The sequence below is a fragment of the Leptinotarsa decemlineata genome, unplaced genomic scaffold, assembly GCF_025532065.1.
Source record: "Leptinotarsa decemlineata unplaced genomic scaffold, Ldec_3_MD MMD2_tig00005002_RagTag_RagTag, whole genome shotgun sequence".
Lineage (NCBI taxonomy): Eukaryota > Metazoa > Arthropoda > Insecta > Coleoptera > Chrysomelidae > Leptinotarsa > Leptinotarsa decemlineata.
Window position 1 is genome coordinate 865949 of NW_027412614.1, and position 16705 is coordinate 882653.

General features: G+C 36.0%; 2 protein-coding genes across 2 annotated transcripts in view; both read left to right on the forward strand.

The window, feature by feature from the left end:
• Positions 1–11330, forward strand: part of LOC141484210 (uncharacterized) — a 27524-nt gene extending 16194 nt beyond the window's left edge. Inside the window, exon 2 of the mRNA XM_074179295.1 lies at positions 7252–11330. The gene's annotated coding sequence lies outside the window, so the exon portion shown is untranslated. The remainder of the gene's footprint in view (positions 1–7251) is intronic.
• The window catches only part of LOC141484170 (uncharacterized), a 17377-nt gene extending 3464 nt beyond the window's left edge, over positions 1–13913 (forward strand). Inside the window, exons 4-8 of the mRNA XM_074179266.1 lie at positions 6154–6216; positions 6286–6411; positions 7310–7441; positions 9772–9893; positions 13676–13913. Of these exons, the coding sequence (XP_074035367.1) occupies positions 6154–6216; positions 6286–6411; positions 7310–7441; positions 9772–9893; positions 13676–13913 (681 nt within the window). The remainder of the gene's footprint in view (positions 1–6153; positions 6217–6285; positions 6412–7309; positions 7442–9771; positions 9894–13675) is intronic.
• Positions 13914–16705: the final 2792 nt, after the last annotated feature.

Consider the following 16705-nt stretch of genomic DNA (forward strand, 5'->3'; position numbering starts at 1 on the left):
AGTGATTCCCAATTCTTCAGCTCTGTTACGCCAGCGACGCAAAGTACGGAAATTGCATTCACAAAATGCCAAAATTAGGAACTTTTCAGGTGCTTTTTAGGTAACGAAGTGAAAAATTAGGTGCTCTGTAACTTACACCGCAACTCAATACTCAAAGTTGCGTTGCTAGCATTATGTTATGCTAGCAACGCAATGAAAATACTAGCATTATGTTATGCTAGCAACGCAATGAAAATAACGAAATAATGAATGTTAAGGAAACACTATTAGGTGCTAATTAAGTGCTCTAAACGGTGAGGATCGTAAAATTTTCTAATTAATAAACAAAAGCTTCCAAATTCGCTAAACAACAGATCTAAGAATCAGGTCTTTCAAAAACGAGGACGAATGCTCGATCAGGTATAAACTAAGCGTGGTAATGAAGTGCTAATTAGGTGCTTGCTAGAAATTAAGATGAAAACGACCGTGAATAAGCGGAAAAAAATTCGAGATATCTGATTTACGAAAAAAATTAACAATACGCAATAAAGTCTTGAGATGCTCGTAAACTAATACATAGACAATCAAAATAAAGTGCTTATTAGGTGCTCACTAGATATTCATACTAAACCTAGATTCTATAATGCCTATGGGGCTCATGAACTTGAAAACCACCATGACGTATGTACTGAGTTTTTATAGTACTTTTCTCAATAAATAATGGCAAGAGAATAAGGTGCTAAATGGGTGCTCATTAGATTCCATAATTGCTACAAAGCCGTGAACATGTATGATTCTTGGACTACTGGAGGGGCACCCCCGTACAAGATATAATCGTAGTAAATCGGTATGGTTCGACAACTTGTTTCGAAGATTGGTTACATTCAATTGCCATACCATACTGGAAGAAGTTACCTGGCAAAATATTAACTGGTGACAATTTATTGTCGCACCTATCAGTACAATCGATACAAGAGTGCTCAGAGAACAATATTAGTTTTATATTTTTACCCAGTAACTCCGCCCACTTGATGCAATCCTTAGTTGGACGTTGCCTTTTTCAAGCCATTGAAGGTGGCATGGAGAAAGATAGTTGAATTATATAAAAAAGGACCTGGAAGAAAGGAATCTGGTATTCCCAAAAACGTCTTTCCAGGTTTATTAAGGAAGCTATTAGAATCACTTGAAGACAACAGACCTTAAAATATAATGACCGGATTCGATAAATGCGGTATTATACCTTTGACTGCTGATAGGGTATTGAACATGTTACCTGTGGAGAATCTAACGAATAATAGGGAAGTCGATGCAGTATGATGAAAATCAACCTAAACAACGAAAAAAAAAACTTCATGTACAAATTTTTTTTGTGCCCTTTTTATTCGATTTTTTCGTGTGTAATTTTTTTCTATTAATGTCACAGATTCAGATTGGGACAATAAACTTCTTATTAAATTTCCATCATAATTTATTGAAGATACTGTCAAATATAGAAAATAATCATGAAATGATTCAGATTCATTTGAGTAAATATATGAATTGAAAGATATTCTAACCTCACTTCAATATTTTAACACAAGAACACTCAGTATTCAGAATTCCATCTTTTGATATTTCAAGTTCATAGACATCGAAATTGATCCGATCACAGGATATGGAATATAAAACAATCTCCAAATATGCAAACTTGGCACACATTGCATGCTGTGCATTTTACCTCAGTACAGTGACCGGATCAAAGTCGCAATGTCAGCGTATAATTCTTTATAAATATTGAGGGAGGTCAAGATCATTAACAGTTAACAGTCAACAGACAGTATTCATTTACGTATCGATTGGGTCTTCAGAAATGCAGCACATCTCCTTTTCTTCAATCCTGCTGGGTGGCAGTATAATGTAAGTTTTTTGATTATTTTAATGTATTTTTTTTATTAACATTGAGTGTGAGTTTATTTAAAGTATTTTTCCGTTTCTTTCACAATAAATATTTTATTAAGTTTTAAATGAGTTCTTTCATTATTTGGGATGAATAAATGAGCGGGTGAAACAGCGAATAAAATCCTCTCGTTAATAGCCAAGCGAGAACTGAGTTGCGACAATACAATAGGTGAATGTTCACGCTCTAAGATAGGTACCTCCTATCCCTATACCCTTATCAACTTTGAGTTGCGAAGGTGAGGAGCTCAATATTCATTTCTGAAACCAACGAAAAAGAAGTAAAAAAAATTATCCAATCTCTCATATCAAAGAAATCCCCTGGACCAGATGGCTTCCGATCAGAAACATTGAAGATAATTGTAAATCAGATTTCTGAACCGCTCACCTTTTTTATCAACAAGGCTATACGAACAGGACAATTTCCAACAGCTTTCATTGATGCTATAATAAAACCAACTCATGAATCCGGAAGTATGGAAGAGATAATTAACTATATGCCAATATCGCTCATAAGTAATCTAGATAAAATATTCGAGAACATCTTAAAAGAAAGAATAACAAATTATTTAAATGAATACAAAATTCTACCAAACAGTTCGGATTTAGAGAGGGTAGGTCGACGGAAGATGCAATGGCATATGTAACAACACAAATCTTCAAAAATTTAAATAAAAATAAACAATAGATAAAAATAGACAATATAAAGTCATGGTTGGAGAGACAAGGAGCTCAAGCAAAACAATGGAATACGGGGTATTGCAAGGAACAGTCTTCGGTCCACTCCTTTTAGATATATATCTAAATGACCTTTTTATATCTAAATGACCACCAGATATATCTGGTGACATAGTGACTTTTGCCGATAACACGGTAGTTATTTATCATTCGAACACATTGAAAACCATCGTCGAAAATGACTTTCCAAATATTATCGAATGGTTTGCCAGTAAAACTCTCACGATAAATTCAAATAAGACATTTTTTCTACCTTCCGCACAATATTTCAAAAACATGCCGATGTACAAAACTTTGAAAATTAATACGGGTGATAGGGAAATAGAAATAAAATCCAAAGATAAGTCACCCAAAAGTGGATCTTGAAAATAATCCATAATAAAAATTTCAATTATCCTTCATCTTTTATATAACGAGAGCAAAGCGCTAGATGCACGGCAACTATACTTCCAGAGTATAATATTGCATTTTTATAAAAATAAAACTGATTTTGAGCGAATAGATAATGTATACAACACGAGATAAACACGAAATAAAGCGAAAACAACTGTTATATATGTATAGGTATATATATATATATATATATATATATATATATATATATATATATATATATCGAGATTTTATCGAGTATGTATGATGTACAAATCAAAAATTGAACAATTAGTGGACATAACACTCCAAAAAGGGGGGCAAACCGCGGACACGTGTTTCTGGCACATCCGGATCATCACAACAGACACATTCTAGCCAAGTTATGGAACGAAGTGTCAATCGAACTGGAAGTTTCCCGTGAGTTAAATATTATCACTTACTAACCAATCCTAACCTAATCAAGGCTATGAGGCTATAGGTTTCATTTCACCTCATTTTTTGGTTTAATGGTTTATTTTTATATTTTAAAATATTGTATAATCTATTGTAACCTAACCTAACATATCAAACCAAGGCTTCGAGGCTACTTTTGGAGTTTCATTTTGGCTAATTTTTTGGTTTAATGGTGAATGGTGTTATTTTATGTTTACAAATCACATTTTATTTACAACTCCATAAATAAGAATAAGGATTGTATTCTAAATATTTTCGTTTAATTTCAGGAGACACCGTCCAGAAAAAATGGAAGTACCTAAGGGATTATTTTCGATCTGAATGTGCGAAGATTCCAAAATTGAAATCTGGTGACAAAGGTGGCACGAAGGTATTTAAGTCTAACTGGCCTCACCGCGAAGCTATGAAGTTTCTCTTGAATCAAATGTCAAATCGATCATCAAGTGGAAATTTATCTGCTGCCCCACGTTCTTTAAATTGCTCACAAGCAAGTTCAGATGGTGACTTTTCTGTTGTTGTTGAACCTCTGGACCAACAGTTAGAGAATAGTCTGCCTGAAGATGTCGGAAAAATATTTGAAAATCAAGAAGAACTAGCAGAAACCTGTGTAGATGAGCCAAGATTCTCTATCCCTAGCAGAAAACGTAAAAGCAGGAATGAAGCTATTGGCAATGCTCTAATTGAAGTGGAAAAAGAAAAGCTAAGCTTTTTGAAAGCAAGACAACATGAGACTTCCTTAAAAACATCCGGATCCGGTATAAATGAAGATATTAATTTTTTTTATAGTCTCCTTCCTCATAAAAAACTCATTAAACAAGAATGTAAGCTTATGTTCAGGAATGAAATACAACAGTTGGTTTAACGTTACGCTTACGGTGAACAGCAGCCCTTGGAAGCGGTCATTCCTGCCTCCAAAAGCTCATCAGAACTTAGAAGCACACCTAGATACTCGCCTGGTTCCTCCTACTCCTCTTACTCACCAACAGTTTCAAGCGGACCGGTGTTGGAGATGACATCTCGCACTGCTCACAAAAGTGATGAAGGACTTGCTGATCTCTTTCAAGATGAGCCTACATTTACAGACCTTTAGACTTCATTTGTATCTAGTTTTGGTTCAATGTTCATAATGAAATATTTATTGTACATTCTTATTGAATACATTCTTGATTGTACTCAGTTGTATACAGTTTGACTATTTGTTAGGTTACTGATAATTATTTACTAGGTTTCCCTGTATTCAATTATGTGGGTAGGTTTTTTTGTAGAATTACAGTATCAATAACTACAAATGGTTTGTTATCTACAATACGAGGCTGCATACACTTAAAGTAATAATTACACGAAATTATGTTGAGTAATTCAAAAGTGTTTATTACAGGATAATAACTAATTCTAGGTATATCATAGTATAATATAGAGGGACGAACAAACTGTTTAAATCTTGATAGCAGATCGGATAGATATCTTGGTGAGTTATGTTAATTTCCATATTGGATAGAGTTAGAACTGAAATACATTTTTAACAAGTCCCGAATCTGTTTGGCTTGAGTTGGTTGACGGCCTCTGGTACCACCGGGGTTAATTGTCATTTTCTTAGATAGTGGTTCTACCTGATTTAGGTGATGTTCAACACCTTCACGATCAATTATTGTGTTTTGCAACACACAACAACATTTAACAATTTTATCAGCTGTTTTTGCGGTAGTCTCAATAGATTTAGAGAATATCCTACATTTTGCATACAAAATGCCAAACGCACACACCACAGATTGCCTAGCTCTGGAGTGTCGTTTATTGTACATGTCTTCGTCAGGTAAAATGTTGCCCTCATTGTAAGGTTTCATTACATTTCTCATCAAAGGGTAGGCATCGCCTCCGAGAAAGACCATAGGAGTTAGGATATTACTATTAGGTAAACATTTGGCAGTGGGAAGTTGCAAGGTATTGTTCTTTATCATTTCATATATATCTGATGTACGAAAGGTTCCTCCATCACTTTGCTTTCCGAACCCACCAACATCTATTGAAATGAATCTATGATGGCTGTCAGCCACACCTTGTAGAACAACAGAAAAGTAATGCTTATAATTGTAGAACATTGTGCCTGAATCTGGAGACGCTTTTATTTTAACATGCTTGCCGTCAATGCAACCAATACAGTTGGGGTAGTTCCACATTACTTCAAAATCTCGAGCTATGTTTTCAAAATGTTTTACTGTGGGTACTGGCATTTGTATAGGTTGCAAAACTTCCCATAAGGCTTCAACTGTTTCTTTCACAATATTGCTTACTGTGGAAACTCCCATTCGAAATGAAAATGACAAATGTCTGAATGATGCACCTGTGGCTAGATACCGCAATGTTAGGACAAGTCGTTTCTTTGTAAAATGGGATTTCTGTGAAGATTACACCAAGTCTTTTGCAGTTTAGGGGATACAAGGTCATGCATGTAATCAAACGTTTCTTTTTGCATCCGTAGGTATTGAAAAAATCTACCAGGATGGATTCTTAGCTTTTTGTATAGATGATGAAACTCACCGTAATGTTCTCTTTCCATATTCACAGGGTGAATACTAAACTCACGGTCATTACTAAACAATAGAAGCCACTTAGTAGCAGTACTGTCAAGCAACATTGTTTCTTCTAATTCATCCATCTTGACTGACAACACAGAACTGCAAGGAAGGAACCAGCGATTATAACAGCGCCAACGTGAACACTCCTCCTTCCGGTCAGGTACTCATCGACTAAGCGAGTAAGCTACCATCCCGGCTACATGCGTACATCTCGGCACCACTCTGTAAGTACCCTAAGGGCGGCCAGGCAATGCTACTGGGGGATCCTGAGCTCCATGGATCCGTTGCAGCTGAGGACTTGTTCACAGCGACAGGGAAGAAATGGGGGTATCCCGAAAATGTCAATTACATTCAGGTGAAGTTTCACTGTTTCAGTCTGGTAGTGCTATATCTTACCCCAGTTGCAGGTGACAACTGGTTAAACCAATTTTATAACCTTTCTTGTATTTGCTGGTTTCGTTTTATAAACAACTTTCCTCAGATGGCCCCCCATAAAGTAATTCAACGGATTTGAGTCTCGCGACCTCGCTGGCCATTCAATATGTCCACGTCTACTAATGCAAATATTCGTAAACATTTGGTCGAAATGTTATGTTCGACCGTGTTATGTTTGAACATAACCAAACACTGCTCAGAATCTTCGGAACGTTCTTATTTTTGGTCGACGGTGAGCTCGGGCGGCACCCACTTAGAACAGAGCTTTCTCATAGTCTAATGCACATACAGTATAAAGCAAACCATTCTTTTGACATTTTTATCATTATATCAGCTAACTCACGTAACTTCACTTTTGCATCATTCAAAACGATTTTGTGGATTTCTTTATGTTTTCTGGTGTTACTGCCTCATTTGGACGTCCACTACTTTCTGCATCATCGGTGTCTCTACGACTACGTTTGAAGACACTTCAAGCCGGTGCGTCGCTTGAACGGTATTTTTTGCCATTAAGAAGTAGTGTAATATTACAACATTGTTTTGAAAATAACAAAAGTAGTGTCACTCTTAGCACAATAACTCACACACTTATGAATAGAATATCATGAAATTTCAACAGCTTTCTTTTGAAGGTCGATACTAACTGAAAAAGCTGTGAATGCGATAAGACTGGCGCCATCTTTATGTTAGGCCCGAGACTTTTCAGTCCATGTATTATGTAGGTATGTTCGTATGTATTTCCAATTTTCTTTTTTTGCAGTACTTTGAAAGAAATATTGCAATACAGGATGAAGAACCGAATACAATGATGAAAATAGACAGCGACAATCGAAGAATATGATGACAATAAAGATGAGGACGATGATGGTAATGGATTTACTAAAGAGACTGATAATTGTAATGAAGTTGATGTACATTCCGAAGCCGGGCTGAAAATGGATTACACAAAAGTATGTGTTGATGTCAATTATAATCGTGAGAGTGTTGAAACAGAAGATGTCAATTATAATCGTGATATAACTAGTATTACTAATGACATGGTAAATTTCCATGAGTTGAACGCCTTGAATGGTATGTTTCACCTTCAAGAAATGTATTTGTAGATGTGGAAATAGAGATCCAAGATGTAGATAATTCGGTTTGAGTTCTATGAACATGTCAACTAATAATGAACGAACATATGACAAAGGCAATGGTTGGAAAAATTGTTTGTGGTGATTTTATTGAAAAAACTACTGATACAACAGGTTAAATAGTTGATGCCATCATAAATTACCGTCAATTGGAAAACTTGAATGATATGTTTCATCTATGTTCTTCAGTGTAATCAATGGAGATTGTTATTTTGATTCAAACAAATAATTCCTCAATAACCCATACTAAATGTAACACGTTAAATAAAATAATGAAAAATTAAATTCTTAAACTAAACATGAGACTACATGCAGTCTGTTATGTATTACAAATTCAAAAATTTTAAAATAAATTAAACATTTTGTCGGATTGAACTATTCAAAGATATCATCTAAGAGATATTCCTATAGAAGGGTATATATAAATCAGGAAGAAGAAGCGTTGTTGCTTTTGTCAAAAACGTTTGTTCAAAGTTTACCGCCACTACACTGAAGTACACAAGATTGAAAGAGAGGTGAGATAGATAATAAATATTCCAAAAGAGTCAGAAGACCTCTTCTGGACAAACTCAAGAAAAAGGGAGATCCTTTATTTAAGTCTCAAATAAAAGATAAATATCAAAATGGCATTGTTTGTAAGGAACCAATTCATCAAACGAAAGTTAAAAAGTGAAAGAAATATGTTCCATGTTTCAAGTTGTTTGGGGTAATATAGTAAATTTAGTATGAGACATCATTTGGAAAAATTTATGCCAGTGAAAGAAAAAAGAATGGGAGAAATAATATACAAGCTCAATGCAGGAAGTTTGAAAATAAATTACACCCTAAAGCTTCTACAGTGTTGAGAGGAAATATTTTTTCAGTATTAAATGAAGATGATGTTAATGCGATCAGGTATGATGACCTAGTTATTACATATGCAAATTATTTATGTAGATAATACACAGCTGAACATCACGGTCAATAAATAAGATCCAATATGAGAGCAATTGGGAGATTGATTTTAGCTATGAGATAAGTTAATCCTCAAATAAACAACCTCACTGATGCTTTTGATCCTTCTAAAGTATATTTAATAATAAAAGGAATTGAAAAAGTTGCAGGATTGGATGAAATTTCAAACCTATACAGGTCTCCTGCTACATCTATGTTGTTAACCGCTGAATTGAAAAAAAAATGTAAATTATTGGAAATAGAATTCATTAAAAAACAGGAAGATGAGGGCAAGAAGAAAATGGAGGACTTATATTTGCTTTTTAATCTAGAAATCCGAGGACTAGAAACACAAAAAATTCAATTCAGAAGGAAAAAATGTGATTTGCCCAAAACAGATTGCGAAATTTCGAATATATTTGGAATCTAAAATAATACATTACACAACTAGGATGAGTCAGAAGTACTCCTTCCAGGAGTATTCTCTAGTACACGGGGCAATATTCAATACGAAGAGGCCTGGGGAAACGTATCGCCTTATAACAGACGATTACAAGTTATGAAATGATTGACAACGAAGATTCATCAAATGAAATGGACAATTTATCCAGAGAACAAATAAAAAAATGGGCCAGAATAAAATTTTCAAGAAAATTATGGAAAAATACTGCTCTTCTCATTCTTCGAAATTTCGGCTTTAAATCAATTGATTTAATCCTAAAGTACAGGGACAAAGCTGGTGTCAGTCCTTCAAACAGATTTTTTTTTTGGGATCCATCTCGATTTAACACTCAAAGTACCTTTCAGGCATGTAACTTGATAAGGAAATTTTTCGTATTGATAATCCAGAATTATTAAGGACCCAGACTATTGAGACAGCATTTAGAAACAGAAACGGCTCGCTCTCCAGTAGAGTCTCGTCTAGAAGGGAGGGTTTCAGACTTTCAGTCTCATAAAAGACATACAAATTATGTATATAAAACCCTCCTTTATGCTTATTTATCAAATGCTGACTAAGTTATAATGAACTTATAAAAGCTACCTATCTTGAAGAAAGAGTCAGTTCTGTTAGTACGATTGTTAGAGTAACATCTGTACAATAAAGTCTGTAAATCCAAATAAAGTCTTTTTAAAAAGTGGTTCCCGTGGTCCGAAACTATAATTGGCGCAGTCGGTAGGATAGTGGAAGAAAATCGATCCTGAATTTTCTTCAGTACCAACTGTTTGTCCACTACAAGAAACCAGCTTCGTCCACCAACCACCCACCAAAAGGACCGGATCGTGTCAAACTCGGCTACTACCGTCCTCCAGGAAAGAATACCGACACACCATCGAGGTAAGTCGAGTTTTCCTACTTGATTCCAAAATTTCTTTAAAATCTTTGTCGTAAATATTTGTGGAAGTTTCGGAAAAGTGATTATCATAATCAAAAACGAAAACACATCATTTTCTTTCATAGCAATTGAAATTGGTGACAGGACTATAGAAGTCACGTAGATTAAGAAAGACAATTTAAATACTGATTTAAATTGAAGCAATTAAGTGAAAAACGCCGAAACAACATTTCATACATTCAAATCATTTTTCTCTTTCTTCGCTCACTGCAAACAATAAATGCATAGTGTTCATTAAATAGTAAAACAAAGAAGCTGAAGAATAACTTGCTACTTATATCATACTATTATATCAACTATTTGTTAAATATGGCATTTTACTCCACAGAAGAATTCTTAAATATGTAGAATTTATATGTTTAGTATGTATAATATTTGTATAGATGTATGTACTGGGCCTATGTTTATTTATTTAAAGTGTGTATACACATATATTATGTTCATAATTTTAATCTAATCCTATTTTCTGACAAGTCCAACAGACTCTATACATTGTTTTTCTTTTTTTTCTTGCAATTGTATTGGAGTTTACAGTGATGAATAAATTGATTTTGATTTGATTTGATATGATTAATAGACAGAAAATAATCTATTCATATCATACGCTGATATAAAGAGAGTATTAATTTCACACACACACAACGACGCTTCAGAAATATTCTTGTGATAAACTTCGCAATATTATTACCGTGATTCTTTTCTGAATAAATGAAGAAAGCAAACTTTTATCTTGAATAGACTCGCCGAGCAATCTTTTCCGATAAGATCGCGACAATAACACATGACCGAACCTGAAATTGAAGATTCAGTACAGTCGCTTGTCTCTCTATCCGTTTCAAATATGTCCACCGAAATCCACCGAAATCAATTATACTTTATTTAAAATTTATTCTGACACCATACCTTTGTATGATGGATCTCCAGACACCCTCGAAATTTTTATAAATGCAATTGACAAATTTTATAATAAATATTATAGTGCTGACGATACACTAAATCAGTGTATCTTGAGTATTATTATTGGTAAACGGAATTTAACACATGGATTTTAATAAGAAATGAATTGAGAAATACATTTGGTGATAGACAAAATTCAGATAACCTTGAACAACAACTTTTTACACTTGTCCCTGATAGAAACGAACACCCCCTTGATTTTGCAAAAAGAATACAAGTACTGAGAAGTTGATTTATCTTTAAAATTAATTCTCTTGCCGCTATAGACCCACAGACTAAAGCGATATATATTCGTCACAGTCTTTGAAAGTATTTATGAGAAATTCAACTATTAGATTACAAGATAATGTATTCAACGGAAGTCATTTTTGTGGAGGAAAAAATCAGTTTTTTTATCGAACTTTTTTTGGGTAATTGTTACCTTCCACAATCTGAAAAAATATAAAAATTATAATGGAGAACTTTATACAAGTGTAGAAGGGCAAACTTTTTAGTTTACCACGATAAGTTACTGCGTAAAAATCAAAGTATTTTTCACAAAGAAAAATCTTCTATTTGTCAGTAACTTGTCGTATTTAACAATTTTGCCTATCAAAAAAATTATTAACAAATAATACTTATCTTTTACGTTTCGGAGGCCAAAATCTGCCCCCGTCTTTTCCTTTTTTGATTGTTTATTTCTCTACTTATTCGACAGATGTCAAAGAAGTTTTCAAAACTTCTTTGAATAACTGCGAATATATTCGAATTTTTTATCCATTTCTGAAGACGGAGGCAGATTTTGGCCTCCGAAACGTAAAAGATAAGTATTATTTCTTAATAATTTTTTTGATAGTCAAAATTGTTGAATACGACAAGTTACTGATAAATAGAAGATTTTTCTTTGTGAAAAATACTTTGATTTTTACGCAGTAACTTATCGGGGTAAACTAAAAAGTTTGCCCTTCTACACTTGTATAAAGTTCTCCATTATAATTTTTATATTTTTTCAGATTGTGGAAGGTAACAATTACCCAAAAAAGGTCGATAAAAAAGATAATGTAATTGTTCAAAAACCAGATAGCCTTGAAGAAGCAATGAATTCAGTTTTGGAAGATGAAAATTTTAGACAAACACAAAATATGGTTTTTCAGAATCGCCCAAGCACTAACGTTCAAAAACAAAACCCACCAAAACAAATAAAACCAAATTATAGTAATTTTCCTGTAAAAAATTATTCACACTTACAAAACTTTCAACAAACTAACCCTCCTCCCAAACTAACAAATCCTACACCCTCTACTAGTCAAATGTCAAATAGACCTTTCAATAATGATCAACAATTTAACCAAAAACCACAATTTCCAAGCCAACCCATAAATATCCAATCTAAACAAGTTCAACATAAATTTTTAACGAATGAAGAAGTGTTTGGACCACCCCAAAATGTGTTTAAACCAACAAATAAAAATGATACTAGAATCATTCAACCAATGTCGACTACTTCCAGAAATCCTACGATTAGTAGATCAAATATGCCTTACCACCCAACAAATATCCGATCATTTAGGCAACATATTTTATGATGAGAATACTAGACTTTCTTTCACAAACAAAATAAAACATGAAATTAAAACGACAGAAGTGATACCGTACATACTAAATCCTATCGGTTTCCTCATTGCCATAAAGAAGAAGTAAATAAACAAATAGAAAAAATGTTGAATGACGGAATAATACGACCATCGTCATCAGCTTGGAGCAGTCCTATTTGGATTGTACCAAAGAAAGCGGACGCCTCGGGAAAGAAAAAATGGAGAATTGTCATTGATTATAGAAAATTAAACGAAAAAACGATTGATGACCCCATTCCTAATATAACTACTTCACTACTTTGGATTTAACTTCAGGATTCCACCAAATAGAGATGGAAGAAAATTCTATTGACAAAACAGCCTTCAACGTAGAACACGGCCATTACGAATATGTCAGAATGCCGTTTGGTTTAAAGAACGCTCCAGCGACGTTTCAACGCGTTATGGATTACGTTTTGAAAGACCTAAGAAACAAAATATGTTTCGTCTATATGGACGATATGATAATTTTTTCGACCTCCCTTCAGGAACACATCTCTAATCTAAAACAAGTCTTTAAAGTATTAAGAGAAACTAAATTAAAAGTACAATTAGACAAATCGGAATTCTCAAAACAAAATGTAGAATTTTTAGGACATATTGTAACACCCCACGGTATAAAACCCAATTCGAATAAAATAAAAGCAATCCATAATTTTCCCATACCAACTACTGCTAGAGATATTAAATCATTCCTCGGTTTGCTAGGATATTATAGAAAATTTATTAAAGATTTCTCGCAATTAACAAAACCGCTAACTCAATGTCTAAAAAAATGAGACAAAATCATTCATTCTGCCGAATTCCTAGAAACCTTCGAAAAATGTGAACAAGTTTTAACTAATAAACCTCTTGACAACCGATGCTTCTAACGTAGCAATTGGAGCTGTATTATCAAGAATGCCTCCCGCAGAACAAAATTATTCAACTATAGAAAAGGAAATATTGGCAATTATCAATTTTACCAAATACTTTAGACCTTACCTTTTTGGTGGAAAATTTACGATTGCTACCGATCATAAACCAATTTGGTTATTCAATTTAAAAGACCCCTCTTCAAAATTAGTAAGATGGCGCCTAAGATTAGAAAAGAATGAATATAACATCATACATAGAAAAGGAAAAAAGAATTCTGTTGCTGATGCCCTATCCAGAATTGAACTACATCTATCAGAAAATTATTCTTTACTAGGAAATTTCGATACGGAAGAAAACCGTTTAGAAGATTTCGCAGAATATTGCGTAGATAAAAACGATAACCCTGATATTGATGAAATTGCCAAAATAGTGCAAGAAATAGATGAACTTGCCAATGAAGAAGTCGAAAAACATCAATCAAGAGAAGAATCCCAACCCGAAAATTACCACATAGGACATTTTCAACTAGCTTAAGAAAAACATAAATTCCCAGAGGAAAAGAAGACTAAAATACTTTCAGACATAACAGTCGTACCAGCCCAACAAGAAGAACCGAAAATAAAACACTCAAATGAAACACAACTTTCTTCGCAAGAAGACCCGATTTTAGAAATCCCAATATCAGAGCAACCATTAAATACATTTAAAAATCAAATATTCCTAGTTCAAAGTAACGACTCCATCGACGGTGTCTCCACCTTGTCGTGGTGACGAAGCTTGAGTGCTTTAATGATCCTGAGAGCCATGTCGGCGGTAGCATGGCTACGGGTAGGATCTCCCATGCCGAACGGGTCAAAGGGGAAAAGCCAGACTAAGAGGGACACCACACAGAGGGAGTAAACTCTTCAAAAAAATTCGCAACCCATGGTGTTACGCGACCCGTGCCGAGGGGTGAATGGCCAGGCGTTATATGGTCTCGAACGGAGCCACCGGGAGACTGGCGATCTCCTGGTGTAGATAGCCTCAGCGGGGTAAGGGCGCACTGCCCCGTGGAAATTATTACGGCCCACCTCGTGGGAATAGATATTAGTTCAACTGAAGATTTACAACAAAAAGCAACGGGAGACCACCAGCCCGGTAATTCTGGTGGCATAAATAAAAACGTAGCCCATATAAGCAGACAATCAAAAATAGGCAGAAGTCTCTCGGTCTCTGAAACATCGAGAAAGAGGAGAACGGCGGATACGTCGTTTGAAGAAGGAGGCGGTGTTTTAAAAAGGAAAGAGAGTCCAGAAGTTTTCACACTCATGGAGGCGATAAGATGTAACAAAGCCCAAATGCAGGATCTAGAAAAGTTACTGCCGGAATTCTCAAAAAATGAGAGGAGGATCAAGGACACTTTTCATAAGATGTGGAAAACAACTGAGCTGTTTCAGCGCAAAATGATTCAGACATGGGAGTATCATAATTAGATACAATGGAACGGCACCGGACCTCTGTGGGAAACTGAAGGAACTGAAGGAGGTGACTAAAGAGGACAAAAGGGTGAGTCATCTTAAGGCCATCCCTATAACAAACTCAGGATGATGTTAGCGGCAGTGTTTCACACGGGGGACACTGCCCTGGAAATATTTGCTACGACCCAAAATAAGCTGGGGGCAAAAGACAAGAGCTTCGGGGTAATTGTCAGCGAGGGGGGAAAATCCTACAGGGATATTCTGGGCACGGTCAAAAGCGTCGTCAAAAACACAGCAGCTGCAAAGGCCATCAGAGGTATAAGGAGCACCAAAGAGGGAAATCTCCTCCTTACAACGGAAAAGAACCCTGAAGATCTGATGGAGTTGAAAAAGGCGCTGGATAATAAAGGAGCCCTCAAAACAAGAACCTTAGGAAGAAGAGGGGCGTTAGATACTTTCCACCTAAGAGGCATGACGGCTGACGTCACGAAGGAAGAAGTTCAGGAGGTGATCCAAAGGGTCACGGGACGATGGACTAGCGATTGCAAGCTGAGCGAATTTAGGCCGATGAGAAACGCCACAACGGCCATAACAGCAACCCTGCCTAGGGATCTGGCTAAAGCGCTGTTTAAGAGGAAGGAGCTATGGATTGGCCTGATAAAGTGCAGCGTAGAGGAAAGGGTAGCTATCCTAAAATGTATGAGGTGTTGGAGCCACTCGCACAAAAAAGACGACTGTGAAGGGCCGGATAGGTCCGGCCTTTGCTATAGGGCCCAAAACTGTGAAGAGGAGGAGTACTGCCCGCTATGTGAAGAAAAGGGGCACACAGCGGGAAACGCGAGATGCACGAAGGAGGCGTTAAGGCTGGCTAGAAGGAGTCGAAGGTTAACTAGGAGGTCCAGTGGCAACTAAGGGGAAGACTATTTCCCATTAATAGCCTTCCAAAGGACAGCCAGAAGGCAGACTGAGGATACTGAGGAGCACTCCCCTACCTGAAGCCTTGTCGACAGCAGGAACGGCTGAACTCAATGAGACGCACTCTATTCTACTGGATATGATAGACCACATGGGGGAAAGGCGGGAACAGGAAGGGATGGCGGAGGGGCCTCCTACCATTTAAATGCCCCTAAAAATTTTACAAGTTAACGTGAACAGAAGAGGGGCAGCTCACAATCTGCTGACAAAAACCATAGAGGACGAGAAAATAGACATAGCCCTGGTTCAGGAACCAAATATCAAGATGACCAGCAAAAATCCAAGATGGCTAACGGATAACACAAATAGCTTTGCGGTATACTGTGCAAATCCAGGTTGTGGGGTTATAGGACATGACAAGGGTCAGGGCTTTGTCTGTATCAAATTTGAAAAATGGGCAATCTATTGCTGCTACATATCGCCTAATATTCCGTTGGAGGTATTTAAGACAAGATTACAGCTTCTTCTGGATCACGTTGCCGATATAAAGATCGAGGCGATAGTGGCGGGGGACTTCAACGCCAAATCATCGTCCTGGAATTCGCCCTCTACAGACGCCAGAGGAACATATATGGATGAAGCCCTACAAGCGTTAGACATGGTGGTACTGAATGAGGGGAACACTCCGACCTTCTCCAGGGGCGCCTCCAAATCTTATATAGACATAACCTTCGCTACACAGAAGGCTAGCAGGACGATACAATCGTGGAGGGTATCCTTGGAGGAAAGCCAAAGCTTAGTAGTATACCAGGTGTCCCAGAGCTTTTAGGCCAGCAGATATCTCAGTTACCTGCAGAACAAAAATTAAAACAAAAATATGTATCATAGGAGAACACAAGCACTTTCATGCAGCATAGCAAAATCCACCCCCTGGTAAACAACCCCCAAGAAACC